This window comes from Scyliorhinus torazame, chromosome 4 (genome assembly GCF_047496885.1).
Source record: "Scyliorhinus torazame isolate Kashiwa2021f chromosome 4, sScyTor2.1, whole genome shotgun sequence".
NCBI classification, from domain to species: domain Eukaryota; kingdom Metazoa; phylum Chordata; class Chondrichthyes; order Carcharhiniformes; family Scyliorhinidae; genus Scyliorhinus; species Scyliorhinus torazame.
The window spans coordinates 189,682,080-189,707,789 of NC_092710.1; the positions used below are offsets into that span (position 1 = coordinate 189,682,080).

Below are 25,710 nucleotides of genomic sequence, written 5' to 3' on the forward strand. Positions count from 1 at the left end.
AAAATGTCAGCAAGAGCACTGACCTAGGTACACTTGGGTGGCTCTGAAATATGGGCGCATTGGAAAGGGAACCCCATTGAATCGAAATGCTAAGGGAATCCAGAGTTCCAGAGTACAAGGGTGGTATTTCTGGGAACAGTAGAGGAGAAGGCTCAGAGCACTTGGGCAGTTTGTGGAATATGTGATCACTGCCTTTGGGATCCTAGTATTTACCAGAATTGGGGATGCGATCTTGTTGTGGCAGCGAAGGAGTAGCCCTCGGAATATAGGAGTTTGTAAGCACTGGGTCTCACGTTCTTGGAATGATGGGGAAAATCTGAGGAAAGGGGTTCTGGGCTCACTGGAATTTTTATTATACAGTGGGAAATCTGGTAGTATTGGAAGGTTGGGGAAGGAGACAAATCAAAATTGGAATCTCAAATATCCTTCCTGCTTTTTGGGCCGTGCACTGCTTTAAATCATTATGTTCCTATTCATGAATCTAATGTTGGTTGCAGCAGTTCAGTTGAGTATTGGAGTGCTAGATTGACTGAATATTTATTCACAAAAGATGTTCTTTTAATTAAAATATTTTAAAACTAAAATGGAAGGAAAGAAATTAGAATGAGCCACCTATCTTTTGTAGCTTACAATATCATATTGTCAAGCGGAAACCGGATGCTTTCTCACCGGAAGAGGAGAAACTGTCTTTCTATTTTACTAGGGCACTTTTACTGGTATTGAAGAAACCCTTCTTGTGTTTCCTCATTATCGTTTTTGGAAAATGAATAAGGAAAGGGACAACTTAGTCTCACTACTAAGACTGACATTCAGAAAGGTGTGTAACATATGAGTTATATGTTTGCTTAAAATTATAGCTGGAGGAGAGGTGAGCCTGAAAACAAAACACAGACCAAATTATGACTGGAACTCAATTAAGTGGTGAATGCAGGCCATAAGTATAGTATTGAAATGAAAGCAACTGGTTTGATCTAATCCAGTATTATGTTGAGGATTATAGTGATGAACCAAGATATAACACCAGTTGCATACCAGAGGGCGAGTGCATTCATGATTAGGGCAGCACAGTAGCATAGTGGTTAGCACTGTTGCTTCACAGCGCCAGGGTCCCAGGTTCGATTCCCGGCTGGGTCACTTTCTGTGGGGAGTCTGTACGTTCTCCCCAGGTCTGCGTGGGTTTCCTCCGGGTGCTCCGGTTTCCTCCCACAAGTCCTCCCACAAAGACGTGCTGTTGCGTAATTTGGATATTCTGAACTCTCCCTCCGTGTACCCGAACAGGTGCCGGAATGTGGCGACTAGGGGATTTTCACAGTAACATCATTGCGGTGTTAATGTAAGCCTACTTGTGACAATAAAGACGATTATTATTATTATTTACCTTTTTCCTCTAGGCTGGCGATCTCTATGAAAAAATCGGAAATTACCAAAGAGCATTGGATTGCTACCGCAAAGGCAATGCCTTTAGGAAAGGTATATAGTTCTCCTAATACTTGGATCAATACTTATGGTGCATAAAGAGCCACTGTTCTAAAGTAGTTGGACAAATTAGATTGTGATATTAGCCAGGAAAAGGAATGGTCTGATATTACCTTACATAAAATTGCAGCCTTCACAGGGTAGAAAAAGAAAACATTGGGTCCAGCTGGTTTGTACAGGTGTTTATACTTCACACCATCATCCTCCTGCCATCCTGCCCCATATCCCTCTATTCTCAGTCATCCTGTAAGCATTTGTATTTTCATTTTTACCCAAACTAATTACTATTTGTTAAGGTGGAAATTACTTTTTAACGGTTCATTTTATGATAATTTTGGTTAAAATTTAAAAAAAAAAAAAAATATTTTATTGCCATTTTTCAATTTTTACAGAATAACAATTTAATGAAGAGTGCACCTGATATTTACATGTTGTATAGTTTCTTATTTACATACTTTTAAACATACATTCCCCCCGCCACCCTGTTGGTAGTCCCCTCTTCTGTCCTGGGTGTCATACTATTGAGCTCTGCCTTTTCTGTGTTTTTTTTGTTGTTGTTATCCTTTTTGGGGAGGGGGGGCGGGGCTACCTGCCTCGTCCTCCCTTTGTCCCCATGTTTTTCTCTGTGACTCCGTTGGGTTCCCTCCTCATCTCCTCCCCCCTTTGCTCCTCCTCGTTGCATGCGTTCTTGCCTGCTCTCCCCATCTCCCCCTCTTTCCCTCGTCGCTGTTGGCCTCGAACAGGCCTACGAATAGCCCTCAGGCGTTGTGAAAATTTTTGTAAAATTACCAAATTGTGCTGTTGCTCTACTTAAAGGTTTTATCAATCTGATTACAGCGGTGGAGTTGTCGAGAACTGTTTTTCCATCAGAGGTTGTGAAGTTAGAGGAAACCTGGGGAGATTACTTGGTACAACAGAAACAGCTGGATACTGCAATTAATCATTACATTGAGGCTGGGTAGGTTGAACTGCATGAATCTAAAAGAATACTTTCTCCAGGTATTCAGGACTCAATATTTATTGGGATAGTATTCACAAGAGGGGAAGGGAAATTGTGTGTTGGAAACACACAAGGGGAGGCGGTGGCAGAGAGGTATTGTTGCTGGACTGGTATATGGGATCCGGGTTTGAATCCCACCATGGAAGGTGATAGAATTTAAACTCAATAAAATATCTGGAATTAAAAGTCTAATAATGACCATGAAACCATTGTCAATTGTGGTAAAAACCCATCTGGATCACTAATGTCCTTTAGGGAAGAAAATTTGCCGTCCTTACCTGGTCTGGCCGACATGTGACCCCAGACCCACAGTAATGTGGTTGACTGCCCCCTCGAGCAATTGGGGATAGGCAGTAAATGCTGGCAGGTCCCATGAACAAATCTTTTAAAAACTCAGAAGTCCAGGTTCCACAGAACGCTGGGAAGTTCTGACTCCACAATGCACCTTTGTGTGTTTTTGTTTTGACAGTTTCACTACTCAGAAGTCAGCCTAATTGATAGGTTTATTTGTTTGTCAAGAGGGAACACACCAGAGGAACAGAGGTTTTTGGCTTCTTGGGATAACAATCATGAGAGTAGGGAATACGGCATAGTTTGGAGGGTTAAAGAGAAATCAAGGGCAGTGCTGAGGATTTTGGTGGTGATCAAAGCCATGGGTTTGATAGTGGCCAAGTGGAATCAGAGAAGCTGGGCAGATCTGATGGTGGGATAGAAGCAAGTTAGCTTGGGGCCTGGGTTGGGGGGTGGGGCAGAACTCCTGTTCCTTTAGTTCCACAGTTAGTTCTGGAAAAACACTCATTTCTTCACCTGTCCTCATCTGCCTTTCAGATTTCCTGAGATAAAGTCAGAAGCATGCAGCCTCATTAAAATATATAAATGACTATCCTGGAAGCGGGTTGCCTGCCCATCTTCCTGCCTTCATTTAAACCATGTGTGGGCAAGTTCGTGATGGAGTCAGATGTGTGTTTGAGATTTTATAAAATGTTTCTTTCCCAATCTTGTGGGATAAAATTACCCCCTCGGTGGCACTAAATGCCCATGTATTTCAAAGGTTGGAAGTTGTCTGCAATAACAACTCATAAATTGTATAGCGATATACCATGTAAATTATACTTGTACAAACTTTTCAATTTGTTTATCAGATGTTCTACAAAAGCGATTGAAGCAAGTATTGGAGCTCGGCAGTGGAAAAAAGCAGTCCATATTTTAGAGCTTCAAGATGACAAAACATCTTACAAATACTATCATAAGATAGCTCAGCACTATGCTTCAATCCAAGAATACGAGGTCAGAAAGTCACTGTAAACAGTCTTCAATTAGTATGTATAAATGGTTGTCCTATATGGCAGGCTTGAGTTTGTAAGCTGTTGCTTCTTTAGTGAATGCATACCTACACTAAAATTTAATTCACAAGTTAATTTTAAACAAGGTTAAATTGATTTCTGTGTGCTGTTCATGATGAGAATTGAAATTCTGGTGTAGACTGATTGTGGAAGCATTGGTTGAGTTTGTAGTGTGCAGCAGGAAGGTGACTGAGAAGTAGTCAGTCTGGACTTGAAACGGAGAGAGTCAAAAATGTGTGGCTGCTACAAGGTTGGTAATACAGCATTGGACCATGAGATTATTTGAGAGGGTTGAGAGTCATAGATCCTTCATATTTTTCTCTGGGCTTGATTTTACATAAGTGATTATTTTATGTGGACTAAATGATGTTCACATGGCCATCATAATCCAATCAAAATCTCTCTACTCAGTGCTCAACAATCAGATAGATACCAAACCTATTATATGCATCTATTATGACGACCTTTGATCTGGTATATTAAATTTATTGTCACGCATATCGAGGGATATGAAATGTATTGTTCTGCGTACAGACCAGGCAGATTTTCCATATGTGAAAAACGTAGGACATATGATAAATATACAATGTAAATATATAGACAGACATCGGGTGAAGGGTAGAATGTAGTACGACTCAGTAGAGAAGATGCATGGAGAGATCAGTTCAGTCCATAAGGGGTCATTCAGGAGTCTGATAACAGCAGGGAAGAAGCTGTTTTTGAATCTGTTAGTGCATGTTTTCAGACTGGTGTATCTTCTGCCTGATGAAAGAGGTTGGAAGAGAGAATAACTCAGATGGTAGAGTCTTTGATTATGCTGCCCACTTTCCCAAGCCAGCGGGAGGTGCAGACTGTCAGTGGACGTGAGGCGGGTTCGCGTGATGGACTGGGCTGTGTTCAGACTGTAGTCTTGTGACGAGCAGTTGCCATACCAAGCTATGATGCAGCCAGCTAGGATGCTTTATATGGGTGCATCTGTAAAAATCTGCACATTAGAGTGAGGCTAACTGTCTCGCTCTAATGCGCAGATTTGCCAAAAATGATCCCGCCCACAATGGGCAGGATTTACAGCACAATGTCTCACGAGATTGTGTTGGATCTCACGAGAAGTGGCAAGCCAGGTAGATCCCGGGAGCAGCTTCTCCCAGCTTTCATCGGCATAGATTGTACATAACTAAAAACAAATAGATTGTACATAACTAGGACTCAGAAAGATCCTTGCAACATTCCACTCATCACAACCTGCCAACTTGAAAATCTTATATTTATCCCTAAGCTCCACTGTATGTTAACCAATCCCCTATATATGTGAATATATGACTGCCAACTCCATGAACCCCTATCTTATAATATCTTTTGTAATGGCACCTTATTGAAGTCTTTTGGGAATTGAAATATACTACATCCACTGGTTGCCTATTATCTACCGTACTAGTTGCATCATCAAAAAACTGTAAAAAAACATAAATAAAATCGTAAAACATTATTCTCCTTTCATAAAACCATGTTGACCTTTATCACCATGTTGACCTTGATCACACTGATTTTCTAAATGCATTCACTTTTTAAAAATAAATGTTTTTTATTGGGTTTTTGATCAAAGTATATTTACCGTTATGTACAGAGAATAATATGAAGAGGAGAGCACACACAAACATACAAAAAAAACCCAAAAAAACTGGTAGGGTATTATGCACCAGCTCAACAGCAGCAACTCTGTACAGTTGGCAATATTCTAAATGCACTCACTTTGGAATACCATTCAGTGAGACATGCAATCCCAGTAAACACTGCCTTTCGTGGAGAATTTACATAGTTTTAAGGGGCACTGCTTTCATTAAAAATATTTCATTGTGAAGGAGTGACATGGCAACATAAACCATGTCAATGCTGAAATTAAGTTTATGTTCATTTTCATGAAAAAGCACAAACCTATATCCTGCAACCCCCATCCTCAGGGTAATTTGGAGGAAATCTGTGAATCTGAAAATAATCCTAAATTCATGAGATACGTAGAGGGTCCTTGCCAGGAGCTACTTGATTCCACATTTATAATGCAAGTGAGGTTATCTCTTAATTTGTGAACAATATTTTTAGACAAGTACCTTTGTGAATTGAAGTTTTCTGGTTTGTGCTTTTGAGTGGATGTTACTTAAGTTTATAATTCTAAAACAAAATGTGGGCATCACTGGCTCGGCCAGCATTTGTTACCCATCCCGCATTACTCTTGAAAAGATGTTGGTCAGCTTCCTTTTTGAACTGCTGCAGTCCATGTGTTGAGGGTTCACCGACAGTGCTGTAAGGGAGGAAGTTCCAGCATTTTGACCCAGTGACAGTGAAGGAATGGTGATATTAGCAAGTCAGGATGGTGTGTGGCTTGGGGTGGGAATGTGCAAATGGTGACTCTCCCATGCATCTGCTGTACTTGGTCAACTTGGAGGTCGCGGGTTTGGACGGTTTTGTAAGTTGCACGTTTCTTTGGTTGATGATTGGGCTACATTCCTTGCCTCATTTCAGACAGGGTGCTGTGTTTGACTTGGCTCCTCCTCATAAAAAATGGTTAGGGTTTTCAAAGGGAGAGGAAATGTAGGTTTTGGGTATCAACTGATCTGTCACTTAATTTGTTCCAGGTGGTTCTTAACATGGCAGCCGAGTGGTAATGTCACTGGGTTTAGTGATCCAGAGCCTTCAGGATTGGTGTTCATATCCTGCCAAGGTCATGCAAAGTTCAATAAACCTGGAATATTATTTTAAAGGGCGGCATGGTGGCACAGTGTATCACTCTGCCTCACAGCACCAGGGACCCAAGTTCAATTCCAGCCTTGGGTAACTGTCTGTGTGGAGTTTGCATTTTCTCCCTGTGTCTGTGGGTTTCCTCCGGGTGCTCCGGTTTCTTCCCACGTCCAAAAACGAACAGGTTAGATGGATTGGCCATGCTAAATTGCCCCTTAGTGTCCAAAGATTAGGTGCGGTTATGGAGATAGGGCAAAGGAGTGGGCCTAGGTAGAGTGCTCTTTCAGAGGATCGGTGCAGCCTCAATGGGCCAAATGGCCTCCTTCTGCACTGTCGAAATTCTGTGGCGGTGAAGCATAATTTCATGCTTCATGCACGATTTTCACGCATCCCATAAAGATTGGGTTTATTCATATATATGTTATGGGAAAGGCTGAACAACTGAGAGGGCCATTTTATTGCAGCTCATTGTGCTTGGTTTTTAATGATATGACCAACATGCATAATAGCAGAAGTTCTTATTGAAGAAGACTGTATTAATCATTTGCAGGGTGGAAATTATATGATTGTATTTGACAAGATACGTTTTGTGACCCAGCTTCATTAACTGAACCGAAGAAATAATTGGACATTTAACTTTTTGTAAAAAGTCTGTACGGTATATACCTACTTATAAATGCTTTAAGCTCTGCAAGGCGGGGCCGTACTACTTACGGTGGAGAAGATGACCGAGGTGATGGCGGTGGAGCTGGAAAAACAGTTTGTGAGGCACATGGAGGCCTTGAGGAAAGAGACGGCGGTCGTGTTGAGGTCATTGGCGGAGGAGGCAATCGGCCCGATGAGGGTTGAGGTGGCAAAGGCATCAGCCGAGGTGAGAGAGCAGGACGAGAAGATGAAGGAGGTGGAGGAGGCCGTGACATGACACAGCGACCAGGTCACCTCGATGGGGAACGAGCTGCGGAGGGTGGGGGAGGTTAACAGAGGACTCCGAGCAAAGCTGGAAGACTTGGAAAACCACTCAAGGCGGCAAAATTTGAGAATTGTGGGCTTGCCCGAAGGGACAGAGCGCCCAAGGCCAACGCAATACTTCGCTAAGAAGTTGGCGGAGCTGATTGGGGAGGGTGAGAGCCCCACCCTGTACGAGCTAGACCGAGCTCATCGGTCATTAAGGCCGAAGCCCAAAGTGAACGAGCCGCCAAGGGCAGTAATTATCTGCTTCCATAAGTTTTGCATGAAGGAGAAGGTATTAAGCTGGGCGAAGCAGGAGCATGAGGTGCTGTGGGATGGTACTGCGGTTCGGATCTACCAGGACTTGATGGCGGAGTTGGCAAAAAAACGAGCGGCGTTTGGGCGAGTGAAGGCGGCTTTGTACAAGAAGGGGGTGCAATTTGGTGTGGTGTACCCGGCGAAGTTGAGAGTAACATACAACGCCAAAGACTTTTATTTTGAGACAGCGGAGGCGGCTGAGGCGTTCATGAGGGCAGAAGGCTTGGGACAGACGTGAAGAGCGGAACTGGAAGAGAGACTGTGTTTGAGCGGCTGGAAAATGTACAAATGTTACAACTTTCTTTTTACTGATTTGTATTGAAATTTACTTCTCTTTGCATTGTTACAGAGTTCAAGTTAATGGCGTTCTGTGTTGCGACGGTTAAATGTTATGTTAGTGAATTGTAGGGGTTGGATTGTTGGGTTTGTTTTGGTGTTTCTTTCTCTGGGACTGCGTGGAAGGGAGCGAGAGGCCTTGGCGGGGGGAGCCACCCGCGCGAGCTAACTAAAGTCAGTTAGTGAACGGGGGTGAGGTGAGAGGAGGGCTGCGGACGTTGGGGCCTGGATAGCAGGCTTCAATGGGCCTACGAGGCGAGCAAGAGGGGGTGGAGGGATGGATGTTGGGGGATGTTTTTGTAGGAGGGGTTCTTGGGAGAGGGGCAAGGGGTTCGATGTTAACAATGGACAGGGGCGGGTCAGGCTTATGGGGCAGCGCCCGGTGGTATGGTGATGGTGGATAAGAAAGGTGGGAGGGGGGGTGAGAGACCCCCAGTAAGTATAGTCACGTGGAACGTGAGAGGGCTAGGAGGTCCGGTCAAGAGGTCAAGGGTGCTTGCACATCTTAAAAGTTTGAAAGCCGATGTAGCAGTGCTGCAGGAGACTCACTTGAGGGTGAAGGACCAGGTGAGACTTAAAAAGGGCTGGGTTAGCCAAGTGTTTCACTCCGGATTTGATGGAAGGGCTCGAGGGGTAGCGGTGTTGGTCAGCAAAAGGGTACGCTTCCAGATGGAGAAGGTGGTGGCAGATCAGGGGGGTAGATATGTGATTGTGGCAGGGGCGCTGGAGGGGAGATTAGTGGCGCTGTTAAGTGTAGACGGTCCCAATTGGGACGATGTGGGATTCGCGAGGAAGGTGTTTGGGGCTATTCCCGACTTGGACACGCATGAGCTGATTGTGGGGGGGGGGACTGCAACTTGGTGCAGGAGCCAAGGTTGGACAGATCACGGCCGTGCTCGCTGGTCCCATCAGGGGGGTGTGAAGGTGCTGGTTGGGCTAATGGTGGAAATGGGAGGGGTGGACCTTGGAGGTTCCTGCACCCAAGCGAACGGGAGTACTCGTTTTTCCCAGCGGTCCATAAGGTATACTCGCGGATTGACTTTTTTGTGGTGGGGAAGGCTTTGCTGGCTGGAGTCAAGAGGTCGGAATACTCTGCAATTGCAGTGTCAGATCACGCACAACATTGGGTGGATATGGTGCTGGAGAAGGGGGCAGCGCAGAGACCGGGTTGGGGGGGGGGGGTGGGGGGGTGCTGGAGAAGGGGGCAGCGCAGAGACCGGGTTGGGGGGGGCCCGAGAATCACATTCATATGTTTTGGTCCTGTCCAAAGCTAGGGGAGTACTGGAAGGAGGTGTTTAGGGTAATTTCCAAGGTGGTGCGTGTGAACCTGGACCTGGGTCCCCAGGAGGCCATATTCGGGGTGTCGGACCAGCCAGGGTTGGAAACGGGTGCGGAGGCAGATATCCTAGCCTTCGCCTCGTTGATCGCCCGAAGGCGGATCCTGCTGGGATGGAGAGCAGCCTCTCCACCCAGTGCCCTGGCGTGGCGGGGGGACCTGTTGGAATACTTGACCCTTGAGAAGGTTAAGTTCGAACTGAGGGGAAGCTCGGAGGGGTTCTACAAGTCATGGGCACCATCTATTATGCACTTTCAAGAACTGGATAACATCGAACATTAGTTTGGGGTGGGGGGGGGGGGGGGTGAAGGGGGCGAAGGGGGCTGTGTAGATTAAGGGTGACTATGGGTAATCCCTGATTCCTTTTTGTCATTTGTTTATGTGAACATGCGGGCTGATGTTTGGGGGTTGGTGGGCGGATGGGATTGTTGTTATTATGGGGATTGACATATCTTGCTGATTATTGATTATTGTTGATGGGTGTAAATGCAGGAGAAAATGTGAAAAAGGAGGAGAATAAAAATATTTATATAAAAATTTAAAAAATGCTTTAAGCTATTAGAGTGTCATTTTACAATTTGGAGGGGCTCCTTTTGATAACTAATGCTGATTCATATAAACCTTTTTTAATTACACAATGACAATGCATTACATTAAAATTGAGTGTAAATAATCTCACTGATTTATTTAGATTTGATGTAAGTATACTGAATTATTGAAGAGTTTTCAGTCTTTCATGGTTGAATAACTTGAACCAAAATATTTTCTTTTTTATCTTCAGGCTGCAGAACGGATGTACATTAAAGCTGACCGAATCAAGGATGCCATTGACATGTACAAGCAAGTGGGATACTGGGAGCAGGCCCACAAGGTTGAGTGTTGAATGCTGATTAAGAATAGAAATCTTTAAGTATTGTTCCATCGTTAGCACAGACTACACAATTCAATTTATTTTAATTCATAACTCAAGTGCCACCTAGACTGGTAGAAATGTTATGTTTCTTTCATGCGGTGTGACGAGGAAAAGATCTGGCATCCGATACCCCCTTGCTCCCGAGAAATGACAATAGTGCTGCAGGGTGGAGTATAATATATGCATCAAATTTGGATGCCCCCACGAGGTATCTGTCATGCTCATTTCAGGGAACCTACAAATTTGGTGGGCTCAGAGAGGGAGGTCTGAGATGACACATACCAGCCCTTGTGTTGGGATCTTTGGATTTAAGATATTGATTTTAAAAGTATTAATATATTTCCTACTTGTGACATTGACGTATGTTCTGCACTCCACAATTCCCTTAATCCCCAATTTAAGTGCCAAGATGGCAGCATTGAGTGACATTAAAGTTCAATGAGAAATTCAATTTGAAAATTCCCTAGCTAATGGTATGTTTGAATGTTTCATCTCATTATTGATTAACATAGCAAATTTTCACTGGTGTATTCACCGTTAGATTTTCTGCTCCCCCAGTGTTATAAATATGTACACATTTTTGAAAATACTAAGTCAAATGGATCTCAGCATCCAAATATTATGATTATTCGAATGGGCTATGTGAGTACTTCTATGGTCGAACTTTTTTTTTCTGATTTAGTTCATTCTGATACATTTATGTATGTATAGAAAAGCTCAACACACAAGATAAACACAAATTCTAGGAAATCCATTGTTTACAGTAGGTTACAGCATAGAACAGTGCATAAATGCCATGCTAATTTATGATTCATAAAGATATGGTTATAATTCTGAAGCAAAATGTTTTGAACTGTTATAGCTGGCTGTGAAGTGCATGAAGCATGAAGATGTGGCCGTTCTGTATATTAATCAAGCACAAGAACTAGAGAAGAAAGGAAAATACAAGGATGCTGAAAGGTAACACATTGAAAATTATGTATACAATTATATAGTTTGTTTGCTAGTTTGTTTGCTTGTAATTTCTGCTTGGCACAAGAAGTCCATATTAGCACTTCCCTTCCACACAAACAGCAATCACAATTTTATGTACCCATGCACAACACCCTAACATCATCCCTGCCTACCCCCCCTCACCTTTAATATCCATTTATCCCTCTATCCTTCAACTAACTAATTAAATTATTCTCAAAGACGTAGAGCTGGATTATGTGGTTTTTGACGAGGTGAGGAAGTGGGTGGCCGACTTGTTCCCGTCACCAACCTCCAGACCCCCCAAGGTCCCAGCACAGCGAGCCAAGTGTCGGATGGCCAATTAGCAGCTGTCTGGTAGAAAAACTGCCAATGAGGGGTGCAAAGGGGGCTTCGTGCCAATTGGGCATTTAGGTCTGGATGTCAGGCAGGAAAAGAATTATGTCGTGAATGGGAAGTCGGTCACGGCCATTAATATAAAGGCCCCTTCCCCCTCAATCTCTACTCATTTCTTATGGCAGGCTCAAAACTGTGAATAAATGAAGTTTAAAAAAAACATACAAATGATGCCACCTGCACCAACAGACACCGATCTTACATGCAGCCATGTTCCTGTTGACAGGCCTTTCTTCCACTTTGTGCTGCCTCTTAATAGGGCATAAAGCACTCCCAAACTTTGTTCCGTCCATCGCCTGAAAAATGCAGTGGGCAATGAAAAATTAGATACCGTTGACTCTTTATCAAACTCAGTAGCTTGCACATAAATTGCATACACCACCAAGACAGATCCCACGATGTTCTCTGTGACCCACCAGGACATCAGTGAACACTGAGCTACAGAAATCCTTCAAACTGTCTTCCGCATTAAGGATGTTTGCTCCACTCCTTCAAAGGTTTAGCCTCTGATTTCCTTTCAACAGTAGCTTCAACTCAGATTGGAGACCCACTTGCTTCTTCTGCCTTCAATGAGTTGGCCGGCAACAGGATTCAAGCTTTCAATGTCCCAATGACTATTCACCTCCTAGCTGATGACTCTCTTCTGCCAAGATGGCATCCCACTGGGTTTACAAGGCTGTGCTCCATCTAATCACCAGCACAATCCCAGCTTCCTGACTGCACTAAACAGAAAACCACAACTCATGGGCTTCTGTTTGCTCTGTCTCCCAGTTTCACGAGCAGGCAACCTCTACAGCTTCACACAGCTTTCTGGCTTTTCCTACCAACTTTCTTAGTGCACACCCAATCCTGTGGCTGTGTTGGAGGTTATTTGAAAAAGTTATTTGTGCCATCTCCCCGCACAGGTGTGATTCTGCGCCGAGCATGTTAGGAGTTGTAATTTTCTGTCTTTTCCCCAAAAAACATGCAAGCAATTATTCCCTTACACCAAGAACTCCTAATTTTTCACCCTTACTTTCCTTAGCATCCTTGGCTGCATCCCTATAGTTCCTTAGTAAGAAGTCTTACAACACCAGGTTAAAGTCCAACAGGTTTGTTTCGATGCTGCTCCGAAAGCTAGTGATATCGAAACAAACCTGTTGGACTTTAACCTGGTGTTGGAAGACTTCTTACTGTGCTCACCCCAGTCCAACGCCGGCATCTCCACACCTATAGTTCCTGGTTGCTTATCAACATTAAATACAGCCAACCTTTCTAATATCTACTCTTTTTTTTTTAATTTAGAGTACCCAATTATTTTTTTTCCAATTAAGGGGCAATTTAGCATAGCCAATCCACCTACCCTGCACATCTTTGGGTTATGGGGGTGAACCCCATGCAGACATGGGGAGAATGTCCAAACTCCACACGGACAGTGACCCAGAGCCAGAATTGAACCTGGGACCTCGGCGTCACAGTCCCAGTGCTAACCATTGCGCCACATGCTGCCCTTCTAATATCTACTCTTGATCAATTTTTAGCTGATCTAGTATCTCAATTGCCTCCTCTTCCACTATAACTTTGGCAGTATCTTATTCCTTGCAAAGGCGGCTGTTAAGTACTCATTTAGTATCTTAGCTATGCACTTTTTTTTTACAGCACAGAGGCCATTTGGCCCATTGTGTCAGCACCGACTTCCAAAAGTGCTAACCAGCTAGTCCCATTCTCCTGCCCTATCTACATAGCCCTCTAAATTGATCAGTTTCAAATATGTATCCAGCTCTCTTTTGAAACCTCATCCTGGAATCCACCTCCACCACTCTCCCAGGCAGTGAATTCCAAATCCCAACAACTGAGTAACGTTTCTCCTCATCTCACTCCTAGCTCTCTTGCTGACCATCTTGAAATTGTGACCCCCTAGTCACTGACTTGCCAACTAGTGGAAACAGAATATCCTTCTTTACCCTGTCAAAATTGTTCATAATTTTGAACACCTCAATAAGGTCACCTCTTAGTCTTCTCTGCTCCAAAGAGATCAAGCCTAATTTATCTAATCTTTCCTTGATTCTAAAATTCCTCATTCTTCGTATAATTCTAGTAAATTTCCTCTGCACTCCCTCCAGGGCTTTAACATCCTTCCTTAAATAAGGTGCCCAGAACTGAACACAATAATCCAAATGTGGTCTGACCAACGATTTGTAGAGAGATAGCATCACTTCCTTGCTTTTATACTCTATGCTAAAATGCATGATCTCACATTTCGCTGCATTGAAGTTCATCTTCCAGGTGTCTGCCCATTTGGCCAACTTGTCAATGTCCCTCTGAAGTCGCTTAACATCAGTGCTGTAAAAAGAAAAGTGCATAGCTAAGATACTAAATGAGTACTTTACACCCGTCTTTTGCAAAGAATAAGATACTGCCAAAGTTATAGTGGAAGAGGAGGTAACTGAAGTCACTCACCGTCATCTTCACAATTCACTATTCTCTCCATTGGCATTGTCTGCAAATTTAGGAACTTTCCCCTCAACACCCAGTTCTAAATCATTTATATAAATCAGAAAAAGCAACGGCCCCAACATTGAGCCATGGGGAACACCTCTTTCAACTTGTCTCCAGTCTGAAAAATGCACACCTGTACCTACCCTGTCTTTCCTATCCCTTAGCCAACTTCTAATCCATGCTGTCAAGGAACCATTAATCCCAAACATTTTTAATTGAATACCCGGGCAATGTGCACAACGCCTTCAACCTGGCACACTCTATGATTCCGGACATGTTTGAGACGCCCTCCCCCCTGCTTGGGGGGGGGCTGACTCCTCTGGGTGACAGGGGTTATCCACTCCGATTGTGTCTGATGACACCAATGCAGAGGCCACAGAACGACCCTGAGCCCTGCTACAACAAAGCCTATGCAGCGACCAGGAGTGTGATCGAGCGGTGCTTTGACCTCCTGAAAATGCAGTTCTGGTGTCTGGATCCCTCTGGAGGGGCCCACCAGTATGATGCTGAGAGAGCCACCAGCATCGTGACGGCCTGCTGCGTCCTCCACAACATCGCGCAGCAGAGGGGCGATGGGTTGGAGGAGGAGGATAACACCAGGCCTCGTCTGTCGAGGAGGATGTGGGGAGGGCGAGGATCGGCGGGGCATGGGGCCCAGGCAAGGATGGGAGGCCGCACATCGTTTGCGCCAGGGCCAACGCGCACCGGATGCTTTGATCGGCGACTAGGGGTTGGGGGGAGACTGGTCAGGGGCACGGACACCGTATCCCAACCCCTCAACCCTCCTCCATCTCCCGACCCCCGGATAGTGTACTTGATCTTCTCCAGATGGAGAAATTCCGTTGGTCTGCCAGCCAGTCAACAGCTGTGGATGGTACTGCTGATTGCCAGCCGAGCAGGATCCTCCTGCGGGCAATTAGGGAAGCAAATGCAAGGGCGTCGGCCCTCTTCCCCATATGAGGTTCTGGCTGGTCCGATCCCCCGAAGACTGCCATTGTTGGGCACGCTGCGCCCTCATCCCCACAACCTTGGACATCGTCACGAAGAAGGCTGTCCAGAACCTGACAAGCCTGGGACAGGCCCAGACCATGTGGGAGTAATTGACCGGGCCTCCCTGGCACCGTTCACATTTGTCCATCACCTCTGGAAAGAACATGCTCATTCGGGTTCTTGTCAGGTGTGCTCTGTGCACCACCTTTAGCTGCATGAGGCTTAGCCTTGCACAGGAGGAGGTGGAGTTAGCCCTGTTCAGTGCTTCGCTCCAGAGTCCCTACCCTACTTCCATCCCTAACTCTTCCTCCCATTTCTCCCTTGCACCATCCAGTGGTGAGCACGTCCTCTCTGGAAGTCATCCGAATATGTCTCCGCAGTTCCCTTTTTTCATACTGTCCGCGTCCAGTAGCTCCTCCAACATTGTGTCTCTTGGGGTTCTAGGGCACCTTGTCGTCTCCTTGCGGAGAAAGTTTTTGGCTTGTAAATGCCGGCGTTCTTGCCCATTCAGTAGTCCCAGTCTCTCTGTCAGCTCTTCTAAGGTCGCACATCTGTCCTCTGTGTAAACTTCCCTGACTGCTAACGTCCCCCTGTCGCTCTGGTCAGTCAACACCTTTCCGAGCTTCTGGATTGCCTTCCCCTGAGCCTCCAGCTTCTTCCTCATCCATTGAGCACTGTCTGCATGGCTACCAGCGCCACCTGGATCTCCATTTTGATTTTGTCCTTCATCTCGGTCAGTTCCTTGGTTAAGAATGTCTTCCATCCCTCTCCAAGGGGTTGGGGGGTGGGGAGCATATTCCGGGTCATCGGTCTCCCTCTCTCGGGGATGGCCATAAAATCTACAGTGCAGAAGGAGGCCATTCAGCCCAACGAGTTTGCACCGGCTCTTGGAAAGAGCAACCTACATAAGCCCACACCTCCAACCTATCCCTGTAACCCAGTAACCCCTTCTCAGCTGTTTTTTTGGACACTAAGGGCAATTTACCATGGCCAATCCACCTAACCTGCACATCTTTGGACTGTGGGAGGAAACCGGAGCACCCGGAGGAAACCCGCACAGACACAGGGAGAACGTGCAGACTCGACACAGACAGTGACCAAACCGTGAATCGGACCTGGAGCCCTGGAGCTGTGAAGCAACTGTGCTAATCACTGTGCTACCGTACTACCCCTCACCTCGTGGGTCCGCCGATTCGCTCGCTTGCTGCTCCTGCCCTTTTCCACTGCTTCTGGCTTCCCTACGGCCTCTTGAGCTACCTAATGCTGGCATATTGCTCTTTTCTGTTTCAGGATAGAATAAGTCCCAATTTGAGGGTTACATTCATCCAAAAGTACCTATTTTATTGTATTCTGGAGGAGAGCCACCTGATGTGTGACTGCTCAGCACATCCTCGTCACCGGAAGTCCCATTCCACGCTAATATTAACAAAGTGATCAATTTGTTTTTATTATAAGGGTCCGTCTTGTTCCCTGTTGATTCCCTTATGTCCCCTTTCTTTTATTTTTGCCATTACATTTTTGATCCATGGATGATTTTTGGACTTGCCTTTAAGGCAGCCTGCCATTTTAATTTAAGCAGAGGAAAGCCGTGGCCTGTGCCTTTAATTCAAACAGATGGATCCAGAAGGCTATTCTGATTTAAATTGGTGATTGCAAACTGGCCGACATCAGTGATGACTGTGTTTGATTGATTTGGCTGGTGGCCAATGAATTGGGCCAAAATGCTGTGCTCTGACTGGTAGCAGGTGGTGATTGTATCTGATCCTACTGGAATGTTTTCAGAGTCACGAGTTTCCAGTTTGGTTTCAGTTTTGATTCTGGCAGCCTGGAAGATGGGATCTAACTAACTCTCTCCAAAAAGGTGCAACTAATTCTCTACAGAAGGCCACTGTGAGGGTTGACACTCTCTCCAGCGAGTCTGGTTGCCATTCACTTGAGACTTTAGAGGCCCAAAGTCGAACCATGAGCTTGCAGCAAGGTTTGATGTGAAATATAGTGTCTCCCCTGAAAGGTATGGGTTTGAATGTGAACCTCGAGCTGAAGGCCCAGTTTGATAAGAACTAAAGTGCCTCTCCAGAAAGCCTGCTGCCTGTGTGTATTGTATTCTCTAACCTGCGGGGACCCCGAATGAATGACTACAAAGTAGACAATTACCGGCTATAAATCAGAGACTTTATAATCAGCAAGTATGCTGTGAGAAAAGTGTGTATCTGAAGCAAAGACCCTTATATTTTGGCTTTCATACTTATTATTCCTCCCTCCCCCCCCACAATTGTGTTTAAACTTATAAACCTGGCGGTTGTAATTATTGGGCAGCCAAAAACCAAAGACTTTGGTATTTTTACCAGAATTCTTAGTTAATTCGCTTGTGTTGTGACTCCAGGACAAGTGGGGCTGGAATTGACTGCACACTTGCCTAGAGTGTTGTAACAGTGTGTTATTGATGTAGTGACAATTCAGTTTTGTTGCAGATTGTACATTACCGTGGATGAACCTGATTTAGCAATCACAATGTATAAGAAGCTTAAAATGTATGATGATATGATTCGACTTGTTGGAAAACATCACAAGGAACTACTCACAGACACCCATCTTCATCTTGCAAAGGTAGGGAATAGTGAATGGATTCTGGATTTATCTTTCAATACTGATATCACCAGCTCACTGCAAACATATACAGTAGAGTTTTAAAGTGTTATCAGAGAGGTCTGAAAATTATAATATAAAATTGCAGTAAATGGATAAATTGTTTTAAAATATTTTATCTCCTACTTTTTAAAATAAAAATTATAGTTTTGCTATAAAGTACGTATAATCCTTCAAGTCTTTTCCATCACAATTATGTGGTTGACTGTGCTGCAACTACTTCAGATATATAAATATCAGCATTATAAAGATCCAACCCATAGATCTTTGCTTTTCGCAGTAACACACTTGCATTGAAGCCTTTGCAGATGCAGTTATGCAAGAATACAGATTTGGAATGAAAGTGAATTCCGAATCTTTATTTTTGCATAACTGCATCTGCAAAGGCTTCAATCTGACAATCTGAAATTGTGTTGCTATAGGAACTGGAAAGTGAAGGCCGTTTTCGAGAAGCTGAATATCATTACTTGGAAGCAAAAGAATGGAAGGCAATCGTGAACATGTACCGTGTCAATGACATGTGGGATGAAGCATATAGGGTAAGATGGTCTACTCTATTCCATACATCCAAACGGCTGAGTATTGTGTTCCTTACAAGCTAGGAGTGACTAGGAATGTGGTGTCTGAATAGGAAATCCAAAGTAATCGCAGTGTCTGTTGCTGGCTTTCTCACCCATCCACAGCGTTGTCACATTATTTTCAATTTCCTTTGAGTGGGTCTATTGACAAACCACATGAGTTGAGTGTTGAGTTCAGCCCTGATATATAAAGGGACATTCCAAGTATGCAATGGGATCCAGATGCTCAAATGCTGTGTCACCCCTTTCGTGTTGCCTGCTGGGGTATATTTTTGAGGGCTTTAAGGACCCATAAGAAGATTGTCTTCCCGAAGGATAGGAAATAAAGAAGGCATGGGGACCTGAGCTCAGAGGGGTTAGCACGCACGTGAGCTCAGAAGGGGTAGTACACATGTGGAGGCTCTGTACTACAAACAAAAATACCTTTTAAGTGCAACAATTGAAATATTTTGGAAAGTTCAGAACTTGACATAAGAAGGTACTTATCAGAGTACTGGGGAAGGAAAAAAAATGGACTATTGGGTGAGCGATTAAAGAATTGTAAGAGAAGACACAGTGTCAGCATCGTGGGTGGCACCCGCACTGGTGCCGGCACTTCGGGATGATCAAAGGAGAACCCCGTCTTTTTGGAGATGTTTTTATTTTCCTCTTGTTCTCTCCTCCCATGGTCTTTATTTCTCTCTCTCCTGGGGCCTTTCTCCCCTTGGCCCCTTTTTTCTCTCTCTCTGTTTTCGTTGTTTTTTGCCTCGTGGGTCTCTTTCTCCATTTCTCGTTTTTTTTCACCTTTCTCTCTCCGGGTTTGGGGGATTGACGGCCGCATTGTGGGTGGCCTCCCGCGCAGGTACCGGCACTTGGGGCTTATCAGCCCGATCGGAGCAGAGTTCCATTTTTTTTCTCCTCGTGGGTTTTTTATATTTTTAAACACGTGGTTTTAAAAAAAAAAAATTGCGTTTTTAGTGGGGATTTTGTTTTCTCGGTTCACTTCTCCTTTTCGTTTATTTTCTTGGGGGGGACACTTTAAAAATTCCTCTTTTTTTCTGTTCTTGGAGGTCCCCCCTTTTTTTACTTTTTTCCTCGCTCTCCTCCCACAGACCTGTGAAACAACCAACCGTTTTTTTTTTTTAAACTCTCCAAAACTCCCAACGATTTGTTCCCCAAACGTGAAGAACATGGGAGACAAAAGAAGGAGAAATAAAATGACGGGAAAGGCCAGGCTGGATGCCACACGGGGACCAGACGTGGAAGGGGTCTGAAGTGGAGGCAATTGGACGAGCGGACCAGCAGGGTCCGGCAGCGGAGCATAAGTCTCGTCGGAGCGAAAAGGGCAGAACAGCCAAGTGCAAACCCTCACTCACCGGGAGGGAACTGTACGGCAGCATCCTTCTCAGCGGCACCGAAAGAGCACCGTCAAGAAATTAAAACAGACATACAGGCCGCGATGAAAGATGCGTTTGCTGAAACTCTGGTGCAAATACAGATTGCTCTGAGCAGGGCCGAAAAGAAGCTGGAGGCCCAGGAAGCCATCATTAAGAACCTTGAAAGAGCCGCAACTGACCAAAGTGACCGGATCGTGGCACTGGAAATGGAGGTGGAGAGACTTGTTGTAATGCAGGGTAACATGAGTGCAAAGGTCGAGGACCAGGAAAATCGGTCAAGGAGGCAAAACCTGCGGATCGTGGGCCTACCAGAAGGAACTGAAGGCAGAGACCAGAAGGAACCGAAGGCAGGATAGTTATGGTGGTCATGGGGTAGTTGGGTCTGTTTAGGGAAGGTATTTGGATCTAATGGGCATTTAGGACTTGGTGGGATGGAGAGGTCAAGTAGTGCGTGGGGCATTAGTCGGGTTGGGTGGCTATGTGGTCAGGTGGGGGGCAGTGTGGCCAGGTCAGGATTAATCTGATTGGGCAAGGGAAGGGTATTTGGATCGGGAGAGTTAGTCAGGCCAGAGGCAGTAGTTGGGTTGTGGGGGTTAGTTGGTCAGGTGAGAGAGATAGCTTGGTCAGGTAGGGGATGAGATAGTCTGGGCAGGAGTGGGTTGTGTCGGGTAGGGGGTGGAGTGAGGTGCACGGGTTGGGTAGGGGTTTGGGTGGTTGGGAAGGTAGGGGGTTGTCCGTTTAGGTTGCGTTCTATATTCATTCATGGGATGTGGGCGTCGCTGGCTGGGACAGCATTTATTGTCCATCCTTGATTGTCCTTAAACGGTGCTCTTAAACACAGCAGCTTGCTGGGCCATTTTAGAGGGCATTCAAGAGCTAAACACTTTGCTGTGGGTTTGGAGTCACATGTAGGCCAGATCAGGTAAGAGCAACAGATTTCTTTCCCTCGGGGACAATAGTGAACCAGATGAGTTTTTACACCAACAGACAATGGTTTCATGGTATTATCTTGGGTCTCTGGATTACTAATCCAGTGAAAATATCACTGCACCATCACTTCTTGCAAGGCATTGACCAAAGAAATTTGCGGGCAGTGGTAACTTTGACAGCCACTGGTGTAGCATGGCCACCAAATCTACATAGCAACAGGTCTTGTCCCGCAAGGCTGTAATTGTCTGCCAGCACCTGACCCTGATCCTCCTGAGGCATTGGTGGTCTGACAACCAAGGAAGCTTAATCTATGCCTGTCGATCCTTTGTGCCATGTTTAGCCTCCTGTCAGCTACATCTCTTTGCTGATCCTTCCTCTCCTGTGGAGTTGCATGTTTGTGAGCAGCAGGCTGTTGTTGTTCCTGCTTTTGAGTGAGCCAGAAAGTGGCAGATGGTGTATAATGTGGGGAAATGTGAGGTTATTTGTTTTGGTGGGACGAGTAGAAAAACTGAACATATAGAATCATAGAATCCCTACAGTGCAGAAAGAGGCCATTCGGTCCCTAAAAGAGCATCCTGTACAGAGCTTTGGTGAGACCACATTTGGAATACTGTGGGCAGTTTTGACCCCTTATCCAAGAGGGGGGATATACTTGATACAACAGGGAACTTGGATAAGCACAAGGCAATTGGGCAGAGTCAATATGGTTTTGGGAAATCAAAATCATGTTTAACGTATTGGAATTCTTTGAAGAAATAATTTGTGCTGTGGGTAAAGGAGAACCGGTGGATTTACTGAAATTAGATTTCCAGAAGGCATTTGATAAAGTGCCACAAAAGGTTATGGTAGAAAATAAAAGCTCATGTTATATGGGGTAACTTATTGGCATTGTTAGAAGATTGGCTGACTAGGAGGGAGCAGAAAGTAGGCACAATAGATATTTTCAGGTTTGCAAGATGTAACCAGTGGTGTGCCACAGAGTGCTGGAACCTCAACTGTTTACAATTCATATAAGTTTTTCTTGAAATAAATTTAGAGTACTCAATTCATTTTTTCCAGTTAAGGGGCAATTTAGCAATGCACCTACCCTGCACATCTTTGGGTTGTGAGGGCGAAACCCATGCAAACACGGGGAGAATGTACCAACTCCACACGGAGAGTGACCCAGAGCCGGATTAAGCCTGGGACCTCGGTGAATGCTAATCACTGCTCCACCGTGCTGCCCTACAATTTATATAAATGACTTGGATGAAGGATTGAAGGGATGGTTCCCAAATTGGGTAATAAGAACATAAGAACTAGGAGCAGGAGTAGGCCATCTAGCCCCTCGAGCCTGCTCCGCCATTCAATGAGATCATGGCTGATCTTTTGTGGACTTAGCTCCACTTTCCGGCCCGAACACCATACCCTTAATCCCTTTATTCTTCAAAAAACTATCTATCTTTATCTTAAAAACATTTAATGAAGGAGCCTCTACTGCTTCACTGGGCAAGGAATTCCATAGATTCGCAACCCTTTGGGTGAAGACTTTCCTCCTAACCTCAGTCCTAAATCTACTTCCCCTTATTTTGAGGCTATGACCCCTAGTTCTGCTTTCACCCGCCAGTGGAAACAACCTGCCCAAATCTATCTTATCTATTCCCTTCATAATTTTCTATGTATCTATAAGATCCCCCCTCATCCTTCTAAATTCCAACGAGTACAGTCCCAATCTACTCAACCTCTCCACGTAATCCAACCCATTGAGCTCTGGGATTAACCTAGTGAATCTCCTCTGCACACCCTCCAGTGCCAGTATGTCCTTTCTCAAGTAAGGAGACGAAAACTGAACACAGTACTCCAGATGTGGTCTCACTAACACCTTATACAATTGCAGCATAACCTCCCTAGTCTTAAACTCCATCCCTCTAGCAATGAAGGACAAAATTCCATTCGCCGCCTTAATCACCTGTAAACCAACTTTTTGCGACTCATGCACTAGCACACCCAGGTCTCTCTGCACAGCAGCTTGTTTTAATATTTTATCATTTAAATAATAATCCCTTTTGCTGTTATTCCTACCAAAATGGCTAACCTCACATTTGTCAACATTGTATTCCATCTGCCAGACCCTAGCCCATTCACTTAGCCTATCCAAATCCCTCTGCAGACTTCCGGTATCCTCTGCACTTTTTGCTTTTTTGCATCTTAGTGTCATCTGCAAACTTGGACACATTGCCCTTGGTCCCCAACTCCAAATCATCTATGTAAATTGTGAAAAATTGTGGGCCCAACAGTGATCCCTGAGGAACACCACTAGCTACTGATTGCCAACCAGAGAAACACCCATTAATCCCCACTCTTTGCTTTCTATTAATTAACCAATCCTCTATCCATGCTACTACTTTCCCCTTAATGCCATACATCTTTATCTTATGCAGCAACCTTTTGTGTGTCACAATGACGCAAAGATAGGTAGGAAAGTGTGTTGCGAAGAGGACATAAAGAAGCTACAAAGGAACATAGATAGCTTAAGTGAGTGGGTAAAGATCTAGCAGATGTGAGAAAATGTGAAATTTTCTATTTTATAGTTCATAGAATTTACAGTGCAGAAGGAGGCCATTCGGCCCATCGAGTCTGCACCGGCTCTTGGAAAGAGCACCCTACCCAAGGTCCACACCTCCACCCTATCCCCATAACCCAGTAACCCCACCCAACACTAAGGGCAATTTTGGACACTATGGGCAATTTAGCACGGCCAATCCACCTAACCTGCACATCTTTGGACTGTGGGAGGAAACCGGAGCACCCGGAGGAAACCCACGCACACACGGGGAGGATGTGCAGACTCCGCACAGACAGTGACCCAAGCTGGGAATCGAACCTGGGACCCTGGAGCTGTGAAGCAATTGTGCTATCCACAATGCTACTGTGCTGCAGGAAGAATAAAAAAGAAGCATTTGTCTAAATATTAAGAGAATGCAGAGTTCTGAGGTACAGAGGGACCTGGGTGTCTAGTGCATGGATCACAAAAGACTAGTATGCAGGAATAAAAAGTAATTAAGAAAGCCAATAGAATGTTATCATTTACGATGGGAATTAAAAACAATAGTTGAGAGGTTATGCCTCAGTTGTATTGACCACCTTATTTATGGAAGGGTGTAAGTGTGGTGGAAGCAGTTCAGAGAAGATTTACTTGGTTTCTCTGGATGGCACGGTAGCACTGTGGTTAGCATTGTTGCTTCACAGCGGCAATGACCCAGGTTCGATTCTTTGATTGGGTCACTGTCTGTGCGGAGTCTGCATGTTCTCCCCGTGTTTGCGTGAATTTCCTCTGGGTGCCCGGTTTCCTCCCACAAGTCCCGAAAGACGTACTGTCAGGTGAATTGGACATTATGAATTCTCTCTGTGTACCAGAACAGGTGCCGGAGTTTGGCGACTAGGGGATTTTCACAGTAACTTCATTGCAGTGTTAATGTAAGCCTACTTGTCCCTAATAAAGATTATTATTACCAGACTATTACCTGAAATGGGTCGGTTGTCTTGTACGGAAAGGTTGGCCAGGCTAGGCTTGTATCTGCTGGAGTTTAGAAGAGTAAGAGATGATTTGATTGAGCATATAATATCCTGGGGGGGGTGTTGACAGGTGGATGTTGAGAGGATGATTCCTCTTGTGGGAGAACCTAGAACTAGGGGTCACTGTTTAAAACTAAGGGATCACCCATTTTAGACAGAGATGAGGTGTAAGTTTTTTCAGTCAGATTGTTGAGTGTCTTTGGAACTCTCCACGTAAAGGCGGTGGAAACCGAGTCTTTGAATATTTTTAAGGTAAAGGTGGATAGAATTTAGAGTACCCAATTATTTTTTTTCCAATTAAGGGGCAATTTAGCGTGGCCAATCCACCTAACCTGCACATCTTTGGGTTCTGGGGGTGAAACTCACACAGACACGAGGAGAATGTGCAAATTCCACATGGACAGTGACCCAGGGCAGGGATTCGAACCCGGGTCCTCAGCGCCGTAAGGTGGATAGATTCTTGAGAAGCAAGGTGGTGATAAATTATCGGGGGCAGGCGGAATGCAGATTTGAGGAGACTGTCAAATCAGCCATGATCTTATTAAATGGCAGAGCAGGCTCGAGAGGCTGAATGGCTTAACTCCTTCTTGTTTGTATGTACTTGTCTTAGAGAAGGTACAGTACAAGTTCAGTGGATTGATTCCTAAATTACTGGGATGAGAGATTTGTCCTATGAGCAGAGATTGTATCGAATGGGCCGACACTCTCTTCAAAGAATTAGAAGTGATCTCATTAAAATGCATAAGATTTTGAAAGGGCTTCATAGGATAGTTACTGAGAGGCTGTTTCCCCTCACTGCAGAGTCTCTGCATTAGGGAGGTGCCTATTTTGGATTGAGACAAGCAAGCATTTCTTCAATTAGAGGGTTGTGAATCCTTGGAATTCTTTGTCCCAGAGAGCCCCAGATGCTGAGTTGTGGGAGTATATTTGAGTGAGATGAATTAGCCTCTAAAGTAATCAAGATATGAAATATTGGGTGGAAAAATGGAACTATGATCAAGGATCCACCATGACCTTGTTGAATGATTGAGTAGGCTTGAGGAATTGTATGGCTTACTCCTACTTCTTAAGTTCTGCTGGTGCAGCTCCTGTTCCCCGTGATCATTTGTTTCTCTTCTGAAGTCCAAAATAACACAACATAAGCAGCATCCAGGCTGATGTGATAGACGAGTTCCAAACTGGAGGTCAGACTTAGAGACCTAAAGTTGTCAAAGGTGCTTTGTAACAAAAGTTACCAAATTAAATTCTCAGCGTAAGTTCTGTAAGCAAAGCCTTTCAAACAAGCAGGCAAGAAAGCAGCTGAGGCTTCAGTTACTTACTGGACTATTTCCATCCCAACCCTCTCAATTGCCGCTGTGCTTTTGCCTTGCTTTTACTTGTGAGTCC

General features: G+C 44.8%; 1 protein-coding gene across 1 annotated transcript in view; it reads left to right on the forward strand.

Moving 5' to 3' along the window:
• ift172 (intraflagellar transport 172) overlaps positions 1 to 25,710 on the forward strand; it is a 211,697-nt gene that overhangs the window by 96,350 nt on the left and 89,637 nt on the right. The window contains exons 23-29 of the mRNA XM_072499027.1: positions 1,392 to 1,470; positions 2,314 to 2,434; positions 3,619 to 3,763; positions 10,272 to 10,361; positions 11,266 to 11,363; positions 17,711 to 17,846; positions 18,308 to 18,424. Coding sequence (XP_072355128.1) covers positions 1,392 to 1,470; positions 2,314 to 2,434; positions 3,619 to 3,763; positions 10,272 to 10,361; positions 11,266 to 11,363; positions 17,711 to 17,846; positions 18,308 to 18,424 — 786 coding nt within the window. The remainder of the gene's footprint in view (positions 1 to 1,391; positions 1,471 to 2,313; positions 2,435 to 3,618; positions 3,764 to 10,271; positions 10,362 to 11,265; positions 11,364 to 17,710; positions 17,847 to 18,307; positions 18,425 to 25,710) is intronic.